This window comes from Capsicum annuum, chromosome 8 (genome assembly GCF_002878395.1).
Source record: "Capsicum annuum cultivar UCD-10X-F1 chromosome 8, UCD10Xv1.1, whole genome shotgun sequence".
Classification (NCBI taxonomy): Eukaryota; Viridiplantae; Streptophyta; class Magnoliopsida; order Solanales; family Solanaceae; genus Capsicum; species Capsicum annuum.
In genome coordinates, this window is record NC_061118.1 from 56456869 (window position 1) to 56477916 (window position 21048).

At 35.9% G+C, this 21048-nt stretch overlaps 2 protein-coding genes across 2 annotated transcripts; both read left to right on the top strand.

Annotated features, from left to right (window-relative positions):
* Positions 1 to 295: 295 nt before the first annotated feature.
* Positions 296 to 10741, top strand: LOC107839022 (molybdate-anion transporter). The gene is made up of 8 exons (XM_016682352.2): positions 296 to 585; positions 7412 to 7556; positions 7635 to 7803; positions 8125 to 8395; positions 8926 to 9191; positions 9293 to 9508; positions 9846 to 9948; positions 10370 to 10741. The coding sequence occupies exons 1-8, from the start codon at positions 435 to 437 to the stop codon at positions 10435 to 10437; spliced, it is 1389 nt and encodes a 462-aa protein (XP_016537838.1). The 5' UTR covers positions 296 to 434; the 3' UTR covers positions 10438 to 10741.
* Positions 10742 to 19284: 8543 nt separating this feature from the next.
* LOC107879680 (stellacyanin) lies at positions 19285 to 20467 on the top strand. The gene is made up of 2 exons (XM_016726650.2): positions 19285 to 19607; positions 19887 to 20467. Exons 1-2 carry the CDS (start codon positions 19406 to 19408, stop codon positions 20282 to 20284), a joined length of 600 nt encoding a protein of 199 aa, XP_016582136.1. The 5' UTR covers positions 19285 to 19405; the 3' UTR covers positions 20285 to 20467.
* Positions 20468 to 21048: the final 581 nt, after the last annotated feature.

Sequence of the window (21048 nt, forward strand, 5' to 3'; positions counted from 1 at the left end):
GTAGCGTGTTTATAAATCGATACTGCACAAAACCGAATCAATCGATGCATACTCTTAAGGAGGATAAAGAGAGTAGAGTGTATGTAAATTTTATCTTTTTTATCATTTGGAGATAGAGCGGTTATTTTTGAAACTGTGCTCAAATAGTAATGAAAAGAAAAAAAAACGATAGTGAAAAAAAAAAAACATAACAAACTAAAATTTGGCTGAAATTGGGTAGTGGCTTACTGGTGCCAAATGTACAAAAGTTGGGCCTGGTGAATTAAGTAGGCCAAGTCCATTAACCCGGTCCGAAATCCGAATCCATTGTATTCATAGGTGATCAGTCATTTTCTCTTTTTTTAAAAAAAAAGTTTTCTTTTTTCTCTCTGTTGTTGTTATGTTATTTATTTAACAAGGAAGGAAGGATATCGGGCAGATCCATTATTTTGAAAATGGAAGTTTTTTATTTTTTGGTGTTTGGGGCATTATCAGCAGTAGTAGCTGCATTGGAGCTTAGCAAAACAAGCAAAGATCGGATAACAACCTCACCTGCTTTCAATTCTTTCAAGAACAATTACATCCTTGTCTATTCTCTCATGATGGGTATCTTCCTTTCTTTTGATACATATTTGATATGCTAATTTCCATTAAACATTGCATCTTTTTTGTTTTGATCCAACAGTATTCCAATGCCCATAATGTAGTTTGTTTTGTATAATTCTTGCTTTGCCAAAATTTTCAATCATGTTTATGTAGCTTGGTTTAGATATCTATTTAGCTTTTTTATTCTTATTTGAATTCGCCATATAAAGCATGGGATATGTGATCCTAATTCCTAGCTGGTGAACCATGTCTAGTATTTAAGCACAGAAACAATGACGGGTGGACCAAGTCTGGTTTATGTAGCTTGGCAGCTAAAGATCTCAGTTCTTGAATGAACAATCGTAAAGATGCTGAGCATCTTTGGAAATGGTAAGAAATCACTTAAAGTGTTTTTGTGGCCACACCCTTGGGTGCCTCCCACTCTTACTTGCACATTGTGATTTTCTTGATTCCTTGCCTTTAGCTTTGCAGCTGCTAGACGCAAAGTTACAATATATGGAGAACAGTAAATACAAAATTACTTAGGGACAAACTATAAGCAAATCTTAGCTAGCTAGCTTTCGGAAGAATTGAATGCATAACGTTGAGGTTACGATACGTCAGTCTTGGCCATAAGATCATGCACTTAGTCATGCTTCCTAAGCAACCAGAGTTGAAATTCTTATTTGGTTAAATCTGCCAAATTTAGATAATCATTAAAAGACTTCACACCATAAGTTTTATCCTTGTTTACTAAACATTGTCTACATCATGAGAATGGGTTGGGTATTTGACAATGTTGAACCTATCAGACACAACTTTGTTTGATCTTCTTGAACCTAGCTCTTGGAATCTCCAGTCTGCTAGGTAGAGTTACCGCCATGCTGACTTGTCCTAGGCCTTAAACCCATTCCCTTGGACGTTCTCTCAACTCCTTCTCTAGATAGGTCTTTTGTAAGTGGATCCGACACATTATACTTTGACTTCACATAGTCAATAGTGATAATTCCACTAGAGAGAAGTTCTCGAACAGTATTATGTTTTCGTCTTATGTGACGAGATTTACCGTTGTACATCATGCTCCCTACCCTACCTATTGCCGCTTGGCTATCACAATGTATACATACTGGTGCCACTGGTTTGGGCCAGTAAGGAATACCTTCCAAGAAATTTCGAAGTCATTCTGCTTCTTCACTGGATTTATCCAATGCGATAAATTCAGATTTCATTGTAGAGCGAGCAATACAAGTCTGTTTGGATAATTTCCAAGAGACCGCTCCTCCACCGATAGTAAATACATATCCACTCGTGGATTTTACTTCGTTCGATCCGGTGATCCAATTGTCATCCAATTGTAAAACATAGTCTTGAGTGTATTTAAGATACCCCAAAACTCTTTTCATTGTCATCCAATAAGTTTTATTAGGATTACTCATCTACCGACTCAACTTACTTATAGCGCATGCTATGTCTGGTCGTGTATAGTTCATTATACATTAAACATCCCAATACTCTTGCGTACTCCAATTGTGAGTCACTTTCACCTTCATTCTTTCGAAGTGCAAAGCTCACGTCCAATGGAGTCTTGGCAATACCAAATTCCATATACTTGAATTTGTCAAGTACCTTTTCGACATTGAGACTGTGACAATGCCAACCCTTGTGGAGCTCTATGGATTCTTATCCCTAAGATCACATCCGCAACTCCAAGGTCTTCCATATCGAACTTGCTCTCGAGCATTCGTTTCGTTGCATTTATTTCTGAAATGTCTCTACTGATGATCAACGTATCATCCACATATAAACACACAATGACTTGGTGATTTGAAGTGTCTTTAATATAAAGACATTTATCACTTTCATTAATTTTGAATCTGTTTGCCAATATGGTTTGGTCAAACTTTGCATGTCATTGCTTAGGTACTTGTTTTAGTCCATAAAGTGACTTAACAAGTTTATACACCTTATTTTCTTTTTCTGGAACCATAAAACCCTCAGGCTGTTGCATGTAAATTTCTTCTTCCAATTCTCCATTTTGGAATGCGGTTTTCATATCCATTTGATGAATTTCAAGACCATATACCGCCGCCAAGGCAATTAACATTCGAATCGACGTTGTCCTTGTTACCGGCGAGTATGTATCAAAGTAATCAAGGCCTTCCTTTTGTTTGAAGCCTTTTACAACAAGTCTTGCCTTGTACTTATCAATAGTACCATTAGCTTGCATTTTCTTTTTGAAGATCTATTTAGAACCTAAAGGTTTATTTCCTGGAGGAAGATCAACCAACTCCCACATATGGTTGCTTAAGATTGAATCAATCTCACTATCGACTGCCTCTTTCCAAAAGGATGAGTCGGAAGATGTCATCGCTTCCTTAAATGTTTGAGGCTCATTTTCTAAGAGAAATGTTACAAAATCTGATCCAAACGAAGTTGACGTTCTTTGACGTGTACTACGTCTTGTATTCTCTACATTCTCACTTGGTTCATCTCGAGGTCGTTTAGACCCTCCACTAGACTGTTCATGTCTAGTTTTATACGGGTAAATGTTTTCAAAGAATTCAGCATTATCTGACTCAATTACCGTATTTTCATTAATATCTGGATGTTCGTATTTATGAACCAAAAACCGACATGCTTTACTACTTTTAGCATATCCTATGAACACGCAGACCACCGTCTTAGGTCCTATCTTAACCTTTTTAGGCATAGGAACTTGGACCTTTGCTAGACACCCTCACATTTTGAAATATTTCAAGTTGGGTTTCCTTCCTTTCCATTTTTCATAAGGAATTGATTGTGTCTTACTATGGGGAACTCTATTGAGTATTCGGTTGGCTGTAAGGATAGTCTCCCCCACAAGTTTTGCGATAAATCGGAACTTATAAGTAAAGCATTCATTATTTCCTTCAAAGTTCAGTTTTTTCTTTCCACAATTCCATTAGATTGGGGTGAATACGGGGCCGTAGTTTGATGGACAATTTCATTCTCTACATATATTTCGGCGAAGGGAGATTCATATTCTCTACCCCTATCACCTCTTATAGTTTTGATCTTTTTCTCTAACTGATTTTCAACTTCAGTTTTATATTGCCTAAACGCATCTATTGCTTCATCCTTACTATTTAGCAAGTAGACATAACAATATCTAGAGCAATTGTTAATAAAAGTTATGAAATATTTTTTCCCACCTCGTGATGGTGTTGACTTCATGTCACAAATGTCAGTGTGTATTAAGTCTAAGGGATTGAAATTCCTTTCAACGGACTTATACGGATGCTTAGCATACTTTGATTCTACACACGTTTGACACTTTGATTTATTGCACTCAAAGTTTGGCAAAACTTCTAAGTTAATCAGTTTACGCAACGTTTTGTAATATACATGGCCTAAACGTTCATGCCACAAATTGAGAGACTCAAGCTAGTAAGAAGAATTTGAACTTTTATTGATTTCAACATTCATTACATTCACTTTGAATAGGCCCTTATTGAGGTAGCATTCCTACATACACTTCTCATTTACTAAGTACAATTTTTTCGGAAACAAATACACATTTGAATTTGTTTTTGTCTAGAAGTGAAACTGAAATCAAGTTCTTCCGTAACTCCGGAACATACAAGACATTGCTAAGTGTCAACACTTTGCTAGAAGTCATCTTCAAGCACACTTTTCCTGTTCCTTCTACTTTAGCAGTAGCGGAGTTTGCCATGTAGATCTTTTCTTCTACTTGAGCCGGAGCGAACGTCGAAAACAACTCCTTGTTAGCACAAACATAACTGGTGGCACCAGAATCCATCCACCATTCGCGAAGATTTCCCACCAAGTTGCGTTCGGAAAGCATAGCACACAGATCATCTATTTCTTTCTTAAACTCAGCCAGATTTGCTTGGTCCTTCTTCTTGCCTTTCTTCGGGGCACGACAATCCGTAGACTTGTGGCCAATCTTGCCACAGTTGAAGCACTTTCCCTTTAATTTCTTCTTGGGTTGATTGCTTTCATTTCCAGCTTTCTTTCACTTTTTGGAGTTGTTTTGGTCATCTTCTACAATGTTTGCTCCACTCATTGCAGAATTGCCTCTTGACCTTCTTTCCGCAGCCTTATTATCTTCTTCAATGCGTAATCGTACAATCAGATCTTCGACTGACATCTCCTTGCATTTGTGTTTCAAGTAGTTCTTGAAGTCTTTCCACATTGGTGGTAGCTTCTTAATTATTGCTGCTACTTGAAATGCTTCATTCACAATCAAACCTGCAATGAAGTTCATATGAATACTAAGAACATATTTAAATTGTTCAACAAAGGTATTTGTCAAAATCATACCCTTCGCTAGGAGATCATGGATGATCACTTGCAGTTCCTGCACTTTTGAAACAACAGATTTATTGTCTATCAGTTTGTACTCCAGGAATCTTGCAACAAAGAACTTTTTAGTTCCAGCATCCTCCGTCTTGTACTTCCGTTCTAACGCTCCCCATAACTCTTTTGTAGTCTTAGTTCCGCTATATACATTATAAAGGTCATCTTGGAGGCCACTCAAGATATAATTCCAAGCCTCCACAATCATGAAGCGTTCCTTTTCAGAGGTTCCCTCGGGCACCTCCGGAGCTTCCTCAACCGTGAACCTTTGAAGACAGAGAGTGGTGAGCTAGAAGAACATTTTCTGCTGCCATTTCTTGAAGTCAATACCTGCGAACTTTTCATGTTTCTCCGCCGGTGCCATAGCTTGCAGAGCATTAGTACAACTCGTCGTGGCAATACTAGTTGCCGCCATAGTCGTTCCAGCATCATGCATTTGACTATCAATCGTCATTTTCCTGTCACCTCAAGACATTACCTTTAGTATATCGAAATACTTATTAAAAAGTTGCAGCAACCTAAACACTTCTTATTTTTAGTTAAACGATGAAGTTTTTATGACTTCAAATTGTCAACCGAGTGATCTTTAACTTGTGATGAAGATTTTATGTCTTCAAATCACTAGTTAAGTTCAAACGGAGTAGAAACTTTAAAGCTTTAATCTCCAAAAACAAGCTATACAGATTCCAAAAGTAATTATTCCTTAAGATTGTTATTTATAACATTTTCGGGTACAAGAATCTGTATATACATGCAACAATAACTTCAACACAAGTTCAAGTCTAAGACTAGAATACTTATGAAGTTCTTTAACACCTTCAACACAAGATTATAAATAATCTATCCAAGAAGTATGTTAATTTTCAGAAATGAGATGAAACAGAATTTTTAAGGCCAAGTTCCTCGACTTCACGGAGTATCCTCAAGGAATAATTCCCCTCACTGTACCGGAGGTTGTGGAATCTTCCTCTCAGGATAAAATGGCCAAACAAACCAACTGTAGTGGTACCTCAAACAATTGGAATCTCTTCGAACTCACTCAACGATTTGATTGATCACACAGAATATTTTGAAGACAAGATGAGTTTGTATTTCAGAAAATTTTCGTACCAAAACCTGTGGATGAAAGCAGGTTTTTATAGCCATCAGGTGCCTCTTCTGAAAGGTGGCAATGATAACCTTTCTGGAAAATCATGTTTGTTCGTCCAAAGAATGCGTCTTTTCCGAACAGGCATACCATTTCATGAATCAGTGCGTCATTTCGTTGAAAGGTTCATCCCTTTCGAAGCATCAATTCGCTTCTACACTGCATTTCGAAACAGTGTTTTCACCACTGCATGCATGCATATAAATGGAGGATCAAAAACAGAAAACATTTATTGTGTTTTTCCCTTTGGTATTTTCGGATTAAATTTGTCCAAAAAGATAGATCGAGCAACAACGACGACGATGGCGCGAGGCACCACCTTGTTCTTGCCTCACTATCCATGTGGAGTAAGTGTTTCTTATTATAAACACTTCAAAGTTCCCTTCTCCCACCAATGTGAGAGAATTAGTGAACTTTCCCTTAAAAGAGTATACATTCCATTTTGGTGTCTCTCTTTATCTCCACTATTTTTCCTCTATTTTCCATTCACATGTTTCATACATATTGAACCCAACATATCACACATACATTAGTCGTAAATGTAGGAAATTGAGATGTTGTTAATATGTTAAAGAAAAGTTTTTCCACCTTTACCCTCTGAGAACTTTTAATGGAAAAAATAGGGAATTTTTTTTTTGTTCAAAGTGTCCCAGGATGGGTAAAAGGACATGCTTAGTGGAGGGAATGGAAGGGGGAGAAGTGAGGTGGCCGAGGGAGGGAGCTAGGTTGTGCAGAGCGGGAGGTGGATTAAGTGGGTTAGAGGGGGTGGGACGGAGAATTACGTGGATGAGAGGAGGTGGTTGATGGTGTGAGTAGGGTTTCTTCTGTTTCTCTTTTTCTGAGAAATGGCATCATGAAGAAAAAGATAACAACATAAATTACGGAAGTCAGAAATAAAAAGGGAAAAAGAAGATAGCCATTAATTTAGAGGAACTAATATGAATTTAAAGCGTCAAAGCTAGCAAATAAATTAAAGGTTTTGTTCTTATTTTTTGAGTTTTTTATTTATAATAGTTGGGTTATAGAATGATTAAAGTTGGAAATTGCACAAGTCCAATATAAAATTCTCGTTTTATTGTCTGCAGTCTTATGTTTGTTGTACACTCTTTTGTCTCATTTCTTCTTTGATAACATATGATGAGGAGCTGTTATATATACTAATTGTTTTTGGTGGTATAATTAATCCATGTCTAAGATTATAAATTGGAGCGCGAAAACTCCACCAAATAGAGATGTACCTCTGTGTATGTGTTCGCTTAATTGCTTATCTGCATAGTATCTCTGTGTGCACATTACAATGCCCCCTGTACATAAGTTACTGATATCCTTTTCTCGCAATAGCTGGTGATTGGTTGCAGGGTCCTTATGTCTACTACCTTTACACAACATATGGATATGGGAAGGGTGATATTGGCCATCTCTTTATTGCTGGCTTTGGATCTTCCATGCTTTTCGGGACAATTGTGGGATCCTTGGCAGACAAACAGTATGCATGCTATATCTTGATGTTGAATGCTTTTCTTTTCACTTTTGATATGCTACATTCACACTCAAAATTTTTTAGGGGTCGAAAGCGAGCTTGTGTTACATACTGCATCACTTACATTTTGAGCTGTATCACCAAACATTCTCCTCAGTACAAAATCTTGATGGTGGGCCGTATATTAGGAGGAATTGCCACTTCCCTCCTATTTTCATCCTTTGAGTCTTGGCTTGTCGCAGAACATAATAAGGTGCTTAAATTATTCTATTATGACTTCAAAGGTGCAAATTGCCTTGGTCTTCTATTAAGATCCCTACCTATGATATCTCCATATTCTTCTATTAATTGTTGCAATGCTACTTCGCGGTTAAGGAGTTTTTCGAATGAAAAAAACTTTATTTTCATTCCTGAGAAATAAATCAGCAAACTATTCTTAACTATACATTGCACATCAAAAGGCCATCCACAACTAAACATCTGTATCCTTAGTTCATTCATATCCGATGGTAGTATTATGTTTTCTGACCTTTTCCTCTTTAGATGGGTTTGATTTTTGTATCCGATCTTGCAGAGGGGCTTTGATCAACAATGGCTATCATTAACATTCTCAAAAGCAATATTTCTTGGCAATGGTCTTGTGGCTATTTTGGCCGGGCTATTTGGAAATGTTCTTGTGGACACGCTAAATCTGGGTCCTGTTTCTCCTTTTGATGCTGCTTCATGTTTCCTTGCTATTGGTTTGGTCATTATACAGGTATCTTGGACTGAGAATTATGGTGATCCTTCAGATAACAAAGACTTACTTACCCAATTCAAGGGTGCTGCTGTGGCAATTGCTTCTGGTAATTTTCAAACTTTTACCTATGCTCCCCTTTTCTAACTTATTCATTTATGCAGAGAAGTAGATAATATTGGATGTTTTAGTAAAAGAAAAAAACAGATTACATTACAGCGGAGAGACAGTGGCGGATCTACACTTAAGTTGGGGGTTCATCCGAACCCCCTTCGTCGGAAAATTATGTTATATGTACATAGTTAAAATTATTTTATATATATATATTAGATGTTGAACCCCCTTCGATTAGTTTTTATATTCACTTATGAACCCCCTTCGATTAGTTTTTATATTCACTTATGAACCCCCTTAGTGAAAATCCTGGCTCCACCACTGCGGAGAGACTTTGATGATTCCTCATGTGCATGTCTGTAGTGCTGCAAAACTTCAATGCAATGCAACTTTTCCAAATTATCTGACCCATCTGCAGTAGTTTACAATCTTATTCTACTTTTTCTGTTATTCGAAGGTTTTCTATATAGATGTACAAATGGAATAATTCTTTGATCTCTAACAATTCTTATCATATATAATCAGATGAGAAAATCGCATTGTTGGGTGCTATACAGTCGCTATTTGAGGGTTCAATGTATACTTTTGTGTTTCTATGGACTCCTGCTCTGAGCCCTAATTCGGAGGAGATTCCTCATGGCTTCATCTTCGCAACTTTCATGTTGTCGTCAATGTTAGGCAGCTCCCTTGCATCTCGATTACTAGCTCGCTCATCTCTCAAAGTTGAAAGCTATATGCAGATTGTTTTTGCAATATCTGCTGTCTGTCTCTTTATCCCCGTCTTCACAACTGTAAGGAAAAATCCTAGGAATTGATTTTATTAAATGCATTACTTCAGGTGTTGTAACCCTATTGTTTCTCACCAACTCCACTCATTTTTCACCTTAAACAGTTCTTGGTGACACCTTCTAATCAAAAAGGTGGAGGCATTACTTTTTCTGGCTGTATTCAGCTTCTTGGTTTTTGTGCATTTGAGGCTTGCGTTGGAATATTTTGGCCTTCTATAATGAAAATGAGATCCCAGTACATTCCTGAGGAGGCTAGGAGCACAATCATGAACTTTTTCCGCATTCCTCTCAATATATTTGTATGCGTTGTGTTGTACAATGTGAGTTATCTTTCCCGATTGTTACACCAACCTAAGTATAATTGGAGTGTCATGTTCATTTACTTGTACTCAATGCATATATGATGTATATCTTAAGCAGGATAGCTTTATGAATATAATACTAAATTATACCTTAGAAGTTAGCATCGTGGAATGCAGTGGTAAGTAACAACGGTACACACTATTGTGATGTATATCCACATACAACAACCCTCAAAATTATTTATTTTAATTGATAGAAATAAATGTAGGAGTGTAGATTAAAAATTTACAGTGAACTGTGGAATCCAAGGACTTGGTCTTTGAATGTTTATTAGTCAAATTTTCTCTTATTCAGGTTGACGCATTTCCAATTACTGTTATGTTTGGCATGTGCTCGATTTTCCTCTTTCTGGCATCAATCTTGCAGAAACGCCTCTCTTCTGTTGTTGAAAAATCAAGTAAGAATTGCTTCCCACCTTACTCCTAGTTTGAGTGAAATGTTAGCCCATTGAATGATTCTTCATGGAGATATGAGATCATGTGGCAAATAGTTCTCTGTTATGCTAATATAGGGCCAATATTTTCGTCCGTGGAAAAGCCTCTTGTAAAAATGCAAGGTAAGGCTGCATACAATAGACTTTTGTGGTCCGGCCCTTCCTCGGATCCCGCACATAGCGGAAGCTTAGTGCAACGGGTCCAGGCTGCCCATTTAATATTTTCCTGTGTCTTCTTCAAAAATGATGGTAACTTGTTCTAGTAGGTTATATCCATGCCCCGAGATTCGTTATAAGGCTTAACGGTCTCTTAGGTGCATTAAGCAACAGTTGATAGAGTAGTTGACACAGATATAAGATTTTTCCTTCTTTGATGCATTTGCAGGACCTCAAGATTGGACAACACACAGGGAGAGAGAAATGGAAACTGCACCTCTAAATGCCGAGTCATGAAGTTGCTGAATGTGTTAATTCAGTGAGACTATGCAGAACAACTATGAATTTTATTAGAACTGTCAATGGGTAAATAGAGTGTTATTTATGAACTTACAACACACCTGTGATTATTTCTCGTCAGAAGGATGTGAAGAAGTTACCTTCCTGAGCTCTCATGAATGGGGCTCACTTCGTTGCAGCAAGTAGATTTTGCAACTTGAAAATCGGGGTATCCTTCTATCTGTCAATTTTCTGCTGAATACCTCTCAATACTGAGAGTCTTTCCATTAAATAGAAAATATTCAATGATTACATCCCTAAAGATCCGTCTTCCTATCCCTAAAGATCAGTTTTTCTATTCCTCTAAATCCGTTATTCTATCCCACCAAATCTGCTCTACTAAAGCCACTACTATTCTCTTTAACTACTAAATCAAATCTGCGTAATGACACTAATATACAACAATATATGGTTACATTAATATATACATTATTTACATCATGCTAACATCCCCCCTCAAATTGATGTTGGTGGATCAAGAAGCATCAATTTGCCAACTAGAAACTGATGTCATCGTCGTGCCATTGATTTTGTAAATGCATCAGCTATTTGAAGAGCACTGGACACGTGCGGAAGAGTAATGACACCTTTATCTACAGCTTCTCGTATATACTGACAGTTTAGTTCGATGTATTTGGTCCGCTCATGATAAATCAGATTAGTAGCAATTTGAATAGCACTTGTATTGTCAGCATGGAGAGGAGTAGGATTAGATTGAGGAAATCCAATCTCAGCAAGTAATCCACGAAGCCACGCAATCTCGGAGCAAGCAGTAGACATTGCTCGATATTCAGCCTCTGTTGAAGATTTTGACATGCGATCTTGCTTCTTACTCTTTCAAGATATCAAAGACTCCAAGAAACATGCACCAACCAATAACCGAATTACGAGTGTCAGAACATCCCGCACAATCAGAATCACTAAAAGCATTAAGACGAATAGGCGAACCACTAAGAAAGAATAATCCACGATTAGATGTTCCTCGGAGATATCAAATAATGTGACGGACAGCTACCAAATGAAGATGACGGGGAGCTTGCATGAACTGACTAACTTGTTAAACTGCAAAAGAGATATCAGGTATGGTATTAGTAAGGTAATTTAAGCTCCCAACTAATTGCTGAAATATAGTTGGATCAGGAAAAAGATCGTCTTCCTCTCGGTGATACTTTACATTCAATTTTAATGGAGTATCTACAGAGGAGGAATCCTGAAAACCTGCCAAAGAAATCAAATCTTGGGTATATTTGTGTTGATTTAAAAACACACCGGACGAATCACGATGAACTTCCAAACCCAAGAAATATGTAAGAGTACCCAGATTTTTCATATGAAAAGAATCCTTAAGTTGCTGTTGCAGGCTAGTGATTAGTGAAGAATCAGTTCCTGTAATAATAATGTCATCTACATATACCAAAAGAAGAACACAACCTGTGGATGTTTTCCGAAGAAATAAAGATGAGTCATATTTGCTTTGCTCAAAAGAGCATTGTAGCAAAGTAGACCGAAATTTGTCAAACCAAGCTCTGGGAGCTTGTTTTAATCCATACAAAGACTGCTTCAACTTGCATACATCTGATGTAGGCAATGAGAACAAACATGGTAGAGGTTTCATATAAATATCCTCTTTGATATCACCATGAAGAAAAGCATTTTTGACATCCATTTGATAAAAAATCCAATTTTGTGAAGCAGCAATGGCAATAATAGTTCGCACCGTCATCATTTTTGCTACTGGTGCAAAAGTCTCTTCATAGTTCACATCATACTCCTGCTTGTTACCAAGAACAACCAATCGAGCTTTGCACCGATCAAGAGTTTCATCAGAATGAAGTTTAATTGAATAAACCCATTTACATCCAATTGGATGGACATTTGAAGGACGTGAAACAATATCCCATGTGTCATTTTCTTTAAGAGCCAAAAGTTCTTCCTCCATTGTCTTCTGTCAACATTCATGCTTGTAAGCTTGTGAGTAATAAGTTGGAATAGAAATGGTGGATAAAGTAGATGAAAAGTCATACCAACTAGGAGTACGAGATACTCTCGTAGATCGCCGAGTGGGCTCAAGAGGAGCAGGCCTTGAAGAATTCTCAGATTCTAGTTGTGGAGCAGTTTTAGGTGGCGGATCAATATTAGGAGGGGTTAAAGTTGGCCGCCGATGTTCGTACACAAATCCAGGTTTGAACCTCTTAGAAGAAGATGACAAATCCTCAAAAGTAGGAAAAAAAAGAGAAGCAGGAGATGACTCAACATGAGTAGGAAAAAAATATTGATTCTCAAAGAAAACAACATTCCTAGAAACATGAAATTTATTAGAACATGGATCATAGCAGAGAAAACCTTTTTGTGAAGTAATATAACCCATAAAAATACATTTAGTAGACTGAACAGAAAGTTTACCACGCTGAGAATAAGGAAGATGCACAAAACAAATACAACCAAATGTATTAAAATTATCATAGCTTGGATTTTTGTGATAAAGACGAAAATATGGAGATTCAAGATTTAAGACTTTAGATGGTAGTCTATTAATTAAGTAAACAGTAGTAGACAAAGCTTCCACCCAATACTTAATGGAACAGAGGACTCAATCAATAAAGTACGAGTGACATCTAAAAGATGACGATTTTTACGTTCAGCAACCCCATTTTGTTGTGGTGTGTATGAACAGGAGCGTTGTGAGACAATTCCTTTTTCAAGCAAACAATTTTTAAACACATAAGATATATATTCTCCACCAGAATCAAATCTTAATAGTTTGATGCAAGTAGAAAATTGAGTCTCAATATAGGCCAAAAATATCTTGAATATGAAAAATACCTTAGATTTGAAACGAAGAAAATATACCCACGTAAATTGACTATAATCATCTATAAATGTCACAAAGTACTTGAAATGAGCATGAGAAACAATTGGTGAAATACCCCAAACATCACTATGAATGACATCAAAACACTTTGTCGAACGATTACCAAAATTAGGAAAAAGAAGAATTTTACTCTTGCCTAATTACAAGTAGAACAATCAAAGCAAGTAGTGGAAAATTAATTGTTGTTCCCCAATAAATCCGAATTTGATAAATGAGATAACACAATAGAATTTGGATGTCCTAAGCGCTTATGCCATACCTCAATCTTACTAGGTGTAGAAGTACAAGCAGATGATAGAACACGAGGAATGGAAAAGTGTATAGGAAATAGTCGTCCAACTTTAGGCCCCTTCGCAATTATCGTCCCCAACACCTGATCTTGCACAAGACAACCATTACGAGAAAAATTCACATCACAATTGTTATCTACCAATTGTCTAACTGAAATAAAACTAGTAGAGATCTTTGGTGACATAAAAACATTGTTGAAAGTTTTAGTAATATCCCCAACCTTGGTAATAGGTAAATTACTACCATTGGCAACTTAAATTTGTGATGGACCATGATACTTACGAATATTTTTTAGCATACTAGGTAAGTTGGTTATATGATTGGAAGCTCCAGAATCAACAAGCCAAAAATTAGATACAAGATCATTACCTTGTAGCCCTAAAGCTGAAAAAGCTGACATGATCATTTGTCTTACCATTTCAGGAGTAAGAACTTGTCCCAAAGATGAGTTCTCAGTAGTGAAACCATTTGTCCCAGCTTGAAAAGCATTAACCTTACGGTTTTGAGGGCGTGTGAGACACTCTATGATAATGTGTCCTTGTTGTTTGTAATAATTACAAAACTTTCTGACATAATTGCTAGCAATATGACCATATCCCTTGCAACTGTAGCATTGAGTTCTAGTCATATCCCTACCCTTTCCTTTACCTTGGGCAGCAAATGCAACAACAATATTATCAACTTGCTTGAAAGTATTTTGTGTGACAAAACGCTACTCTTCATGGAGTAATTCCCTAAAACAAATATCCAAGGAGGGAGACGGGTCACGATTCATCAAGTGGAAGCGAACACTCTCAAACTCAGAGCGTAACTTCATCAAAAATTGATCTCGCTTTCTTTGCTCATGAACTTGTTGAATTACAGAGAGAGATTCGGCAGGTATTTTGGCATAAACAATATCTGTAAATTCAACCAATAAGTTCTGAAATTCAGAAAAATAATCCTGAATAGAAAGACTTCCTTGAGAGTAATTAGCAATTTCATACTCTAAGTGAAAGCATCGGGCACTATTATCTTGGTTGTAAACCCTTTGTAAATAATTCTACATGGTTTTAGCTGACTTGTAAGGCCTGAGATTAAGAACAATAAGAGGGGCAATTGACCCTAAAAGTCATGTCATCACCCTAGCATCTTTAATCTTCCATTCACCTAATTTTATAGGATCAGTAGGAGCAGGATCGGCTCCATCTATATGGCCCCATAGTTCTTTTCCAGTGACAAATAACTGAAACTGAAACTCCCATGGCGAAAAATTCTTTCTAGTAAAACGAACACTGAATGATTCAAACAGATATGAAGTCATATTTATGAAAACTAGAAACACTGACTCAAAAAGAATAACCAAAATGACCAAGATCAAAGTTCAAGGTGTTAATTGCCGAGGAACAATCAACAAAAAACCAAAAATTTTCCAAAAAAAGTGAAGGGAACCACAAATTAACTCTATGAAACAAGACAGCCAAGAGAAGGCTCTGATACCATGTTAATTTTCTGCTGAATGCCTCTCAATACTGAGAGCCTTGCCATTAAATAGAAAATATTCAATGATTACATCCCTAAAGATCTATCTTCCTATCCCTAAAGATCAGTTTTTCTATCCCTCTAAATCTGTTATTCTATCCCACCAAATCTGCTCTACTAAAGCCACTATTATTCTCTTTAATTACTAAATCAAATCTATGTAATTACAATAATATACAACAATATATGATTACATTAATATATATAATATTTACATCATGCTAACATTATCAGTATATGAAAGCTAATGCAGAGTTGTTACACTGCATTGCATTGCATTGCATGTTTTCTTGATAATGTAAAAGCACATTTGTCATTTTTGGATTTTATTTTAATTCATTTGTTACTATGTATCTGATATATAGCTGAGGAAAACGTTTTCCCAGTCATATTATATATACTTTGAATAATACTCGGCTTTTTACTTCCTCCATTTACTTGTCCACTTTGGACTTTCCATGACCCTTTAAGAACCAATGATTAATATAAGTAAGTTACCTCAATATTCATTCTAATTGATGTATATGCCTGGTTATAAGGAATTAAAGCGAGTATTGATGCAACTAAAAACAAAATTAGGAAAAGAATTAGGTAAGTTTTGTTATGGAACGAATTAACATTCTAAGGTACAACAACAACAATTTCCAGTATAATTTCACAAATTGGGGTCTACGGAGGTTAAGTTTGAAACACCTAGGCTTTGGACCCTTAGAAAATTTTCCAAGCTGTGAGATTCTAGGTTGGGTACAGATTGGGCATACCATTCGTATGCTAGGGTACGACTAGTACCCTCCCCTCTCGTATAAGGATTAGTTTAGGTTGATAACATACTGTCCAAGATATAGTTTATCCCCTCCCAAGGCGTATGTTAAGGTACGGGTCGTATACAACCTAGTCGTATGAAATGTTGGTCTTGATCTAGTGGTCACTGACTTAGGTACGGGTTACTTGGTACTACTCGTACTTTTAGTACGAGTCATGCATATATGGTCATATACTGGGCAGATTAGGGGTCCGTGGTGAAGCCTAAGGTACGAGTTAGGGTACCACTCATATCTTAGGGTACGGTTTAGACATGGAGTCGTACCCTTCTAGGAGTTCACTTTTACAGCTTTTAGATGAGAACTTTTTAGACATTTCCCCACCCCTAAACCCTTAAAACCCTCGTTATATAACATCCTTGGGCCCTTCATTCCTCACATATAATAGATCAAAACACTCTTAAATCCTCTCTAAAACTCGTTCAACAAAGATTTGTGCTAGGGTTTATCAAAGAGGTCATCTAGGTACTTGAAGACCAAGAATCCTTCTGTAAGTCATCTTATAAAAGACATATGACTCTTCCCTTATTATTATTTCCCAAATATCATGTTATTTAAACATTATTTATGAATCATTAATGGTGATTTTTTAGATAAATGTTGAGGGTTTTGATGTAAAGTGATGGATAATGTTTTCTCTTGTTTAAATTTGTGATTATACATGTTTTTAGTAATGGTTTGCACATGTGGGTGCTTGTTGATTGTGGTTTAATAAATGGTTCAAGAGTAACCCTAATATTGATGGTTTTCACTTGAGTTTTGGTCATGGTAAGAGTATACCCTCAAGGTGTTTGTGAAAAATGTCTACTAGAAATGACTAATCACATGTTGATGGTGAATTGGACTAAGGCAATGGCTTAATGAGTAAGGATGATTTGTAAATGATCTTGTAAAGGCCTTTTTGGCCATGTAATGAGTTAAATGGTTCCCTTGGTGGTTTGATAGGTTAAAAAGGGGTAAGAGTCCTTAACATGAAATCGAATTGTGTTTGAACTAAAGTTTGGTGTAAGAGTGCTAATGAGTGATTTAATAAAGGTCTTGATGATCATTATTTGACTTGAATGATATTTGAAACTAATGTATTGGATTATTAAAGTGATTGATTGGTATATGATTCATGGAGACCTTGTGGTCATGTATGATGCTAAATTGTGGCCTTAATGGCTTGAAATGGTTGAATGGGTTAGAGTCCCCAAATGCGAATGGTGTGATGTGAATGCATGGACAAAGGGTTAGAGTCTCAATGTCGACTAGTAATGAGCGCGATGGCTTGTGGTTAGTCCACTTGTGTAACGAAATGACTTGTGGTTAGAGTTCACTTGCGTAATGAAATGGCTTGTGGTTAGAGTCCACTTATCTAATAAAAAGGCTTGAGGTTAGAGTCCTCGTGCTCGATATAACCTAAGTGGTGGAAGGTTAGAGGTCTCCACTTCATGGTTCGTGTTTGAGTGCTTTGAAATACATGCTAAGGCCTTGTTATCTTTTGACACTTGGTGTATCCATATGTATTTACATGTCCATGTGTATAAATGTGGTGGCTTATGGTGGTTTGACTCGGTATTGAATAATATGACATTCCTTTATCCTTATCCTTGGGTTACATGCTAGCGCACCAACCACTAACCGTCTTCGAACGTTGTGTCCCCACGCGACATAGGGGCCGAAGTATCTTCTTCTCTTCCTGCGTCGTGATCAGGTGTTCGGGCGATTTGAGTGTTGACATCAAAGTGGTGAACCTCCATCCACACATTTCATGGTCTTCTTAGCTTATGTCATAGAGTTATTTCAAATTTGATTTTGGCTATTGTCGGGGGCTTGTCCCGACATATTATTGACTTCACATTTATAGAGGCTTGTGGATGACTGTGAACTTGGGTAGATTGAATGTTGAATGTTGATATTAATGAATGGCTAGACTTTCTTAAGTTATGATTATTAGTCTTGTTTCCGCTATCTTACTATATGTTCGGAGTATATCCAACGCTTGTGGATTGATGTGATGGTTAGGTTGGGTTAACGGGGCGATCTCCGATCCTTGAGTGGCTTGAGATGCCCGTTCAACAAGGTCCGATTTCGGATCGTGTCAAAGTTGTACACGGTTTATACCACTACCTTAGAGATAGAAAGATTGTTTTCGATACATACTCCGCCCAAAAGTTAACATTCTTTTTTTTTTTTTAACAAGGCTCAAGAGTTGACACTCTAAGATGCTGGAAAAAATAGTAGGGCATAAAAAGCAGACCAAGCTTTGAACTTAACAAAAACATAATGGTGCAGCAAAAAATAACCATAATTACGCTGCGTAATTATGTGTTATTCTTTTTTTTTAATTGTTAAATAATTATGTGTTAACTAGATCAAATGTATGTTGACTTTCACCAATGTTTAATTAGTCATAACTAATCTTTTCTTTGATTAATCAATTAGAAATGACATTTTGGGATCCCCAATATAAAGGTTTTATAAGATCTATGTAAACAAAATGAAACACAACATCGTGTTTTTTTTTCTTGTGTTGACTGAGATAAGTTTATTTACACAGCTGACTTTTAATTTGCGACCGGAGTTAATGTTATTGTTATTATTAACAGAAAAATTACAAAAGCAGGAAATTAAACTGAAATAAATAATGGCAAATGCACAAGGCACATGTTGAAATGTTGTATAAGCTAAAATTATATGCCCCTGTGAAACCATTTGGTGCTCTAGTCCTTTCCAATCCCATGTTAAGCTGCATCCAGTGTTTATTTGTCCAACTGTCCATGTGCCATTGTTGTTTATATATAACAGTTGACCCTACACAATATAAAACTTTATTCTTTTGCTTGAGATACTCTTTTGGGGTTTTGCCCTTTGACGGTGAGCATCTTAATTTGTCGTGTTTCGATTTATACGACACTTTTTGATTGACATAAAATTTTAAAAATAAAAAAATATTTTTAGAACTTAAGATTTAAAATGAGTCTTGGCCTTTGGGTGTTTATATAAGTTATCATATCAAAGATAAAACAAATAGTTTTAAAATTGATTTATTATATATATATATAATATCTAAAAGGAAGAGGAAGGAAATACTCCCTCGTTAAAGTTTACTTGTCACATTTTGTTCTAAAAGAGTCAATTTAACTGATTTTTCAAAGTTAAATTGAACTAGATAAATTCACTATTTTAAAATTTAAATTTTAAATTTTGATATACAAAAAATACTATAAGTTGCAATCTTTTGAATATTAATATGATAAAAGAAATACATCTCAAAATATTGGTATTATGAAAAGAATAAAGGGCATTCCAGTAAATATACTCTGTCTGGTCTACCGTGTCAAACCAATATCGTTAATAGGCACCATTTCTCACTTCTAATTTGTCACTCTTCCACTCAAATTTGGCAAAAAGAAAAAAAGCTAAGAGAGGGCAAGTCATGGCTACTCTTAGAATTCCAAGAAAGTACCAACCTTTGTACATTTTATTTCAGTTGTTTCTCTTAATACAAAGCCAATTGGTGTTGTGTTATCAGTACAAAGTTGGAGATTTAAATGCTTGGAATATACCTTCTTCTGCAAATCGAGATGTCTATGTCAAATGGTCCAAGAATCACCTCTTCAAGCTTGGAGATTCACTCTGTAAGCCTTCCTCCCCCGTCCGTCACGTGAAGCTAGAAATTTTGCTAGGGGTGTTTAAACATTTAGTATATATTTTTTTTAAAAAAAAAAATATATTTGAATCTTCTATATGCACAATATAATTTTACACAAGAGTATTCAAGTGACACCTTGGGTCAATGCCCCCATTTCTTGCTCAGATCTTCAAGATTTTAGCATTTTTTTGACACTCTTTTAAAAAATACTCAACCTCATTAATCTATTTCTCGAATTAAATTTTTCTGGTTTTTTCTTTTGCAGTGTTTTTGTATCCACCAAGTGAAGATTCAGTAATACAAGTGACAAAACAAAACTACAATAGTTGCAACCTTAAAAATCCAATCTTGTATATGAACAATGGCAATTCTCTGTTCAACATTACAAGACCTGGAGAATTTTACTTCACAAGTGGAGCAGAAGGGCATTGTGAGAAGTTGCAGAAACTTCACATTTCAATAGGAGGAGAAAATGGAACAACTTATGAAGATGTAGATTCACCTGCTTTTGCACCATCTGCATCTTCACCTTCTTATCCTAATGTTTTTGGTTCAATTCCTGTCCAATCTGCTAATTCAAACTCTTCTTCGTCTTCTGGGAAACTGCAAATGTCTATGTTTGCTTTTGTTGGATTGTTGTTTCTAGGAAGCACCATTCTTTAGAGAAATATTAAACAAATGCATCTGGTTTTTGGAGATTGTACTCATATGTTCTTTTGTTTGTTTGTTTGTATTGAGGCATTATTTTTTACTAAGCATGTCGTTAAATTTGTGAAGAGTTTCTTGGTGGAACTTATTGAGTTTGAGCAAAATTATTTTCTTATAAAATACTACTAGTCAATATCATGTGTCATCCGTCTCATTTTTTTTTTGACGCATTTAAATCATAAATTCTCTTGCTCATTTCCATTTTTGCTTTATTTTTTGTATATTTTTCATGGTTTTCAAAAAAATTTCCCAGCTAAATGGAAAAAGATAACAAGAAGATACAATTTTTTTGAATAACGCTTACATGTTAAGGGCAATCCTGTTCGTACAGGAGGAGTCCAAAGTAAGGAGGAGCAATGAAATACTCTTTCTTTATAAGTGACCTTTTGGGTTGTGATTTATTGTATGTTTAAGCCTTCAATGATACTTTGATCATAATCTTCTTAATATATCAGTTTAAATATAGTAACTAATGTTAACTAAAAAAAAAAGATAAAATTTAATTAAGAATAAATTGATGAAATTATCTTTAATTTTTTAGGAGTTAGTGTTTGTTAAATGTTTTACTCGGAAAACAAAACACTTATTTATCATTAAGAAATGATAGGAGCAAGAGTTTTTTAATTTATTTATTTTTTTTTAAAAAAAGGAGTTAACAAACCACCAAAACAAAGAACGCATTGAAGATTGAGCAAAAAGTCAACAATTAAGGTAAGATT

What these genes read in the sequence shown, in the direction of transcription:
- LOC107879680 (XM_016726650.2), top strand. Translation starts at nt 19,406, where the DNA reads ATGGCTACTCTTAGAATTCCAAGAAAGTACCAACCTTTGTACATTTTA. An exon ending in CAAGCTTGGAGATTCACTCT is followed by an intron (nt 19,608 to 19,886) that starts GTAAGCCTTCCT and finishes TTTCTTTTGCAG; the next exon opens with TGTTTTTGTATCCACCAAGT.
- LOC107839022 (XM_016682352.2), top strand. Translation starts at nt 435, where the DNA reads ATGGAAGTTTTTTATTTTTTGGTGTTTGGGGCATTATCAGCAGTAGTA. An exon ending in TGCTGTGGCAATTGCTTCTG is followed by an intron (nt 8,396 to 8,925) that starts GTAATTTTCAAA and finishes ATATATAATCAG; the next exon opens with ATGAGAAAATCGCATTGTTG. An exon ending in TATGCGTTGTGTTGTACAAT is followed by an intron (nt 9,509 to 9,845) that starts GTGAGTTATCTT and finishes TCTCTTATTCAG; the next exon opens with GTTGACGCATTTCCAATTAC.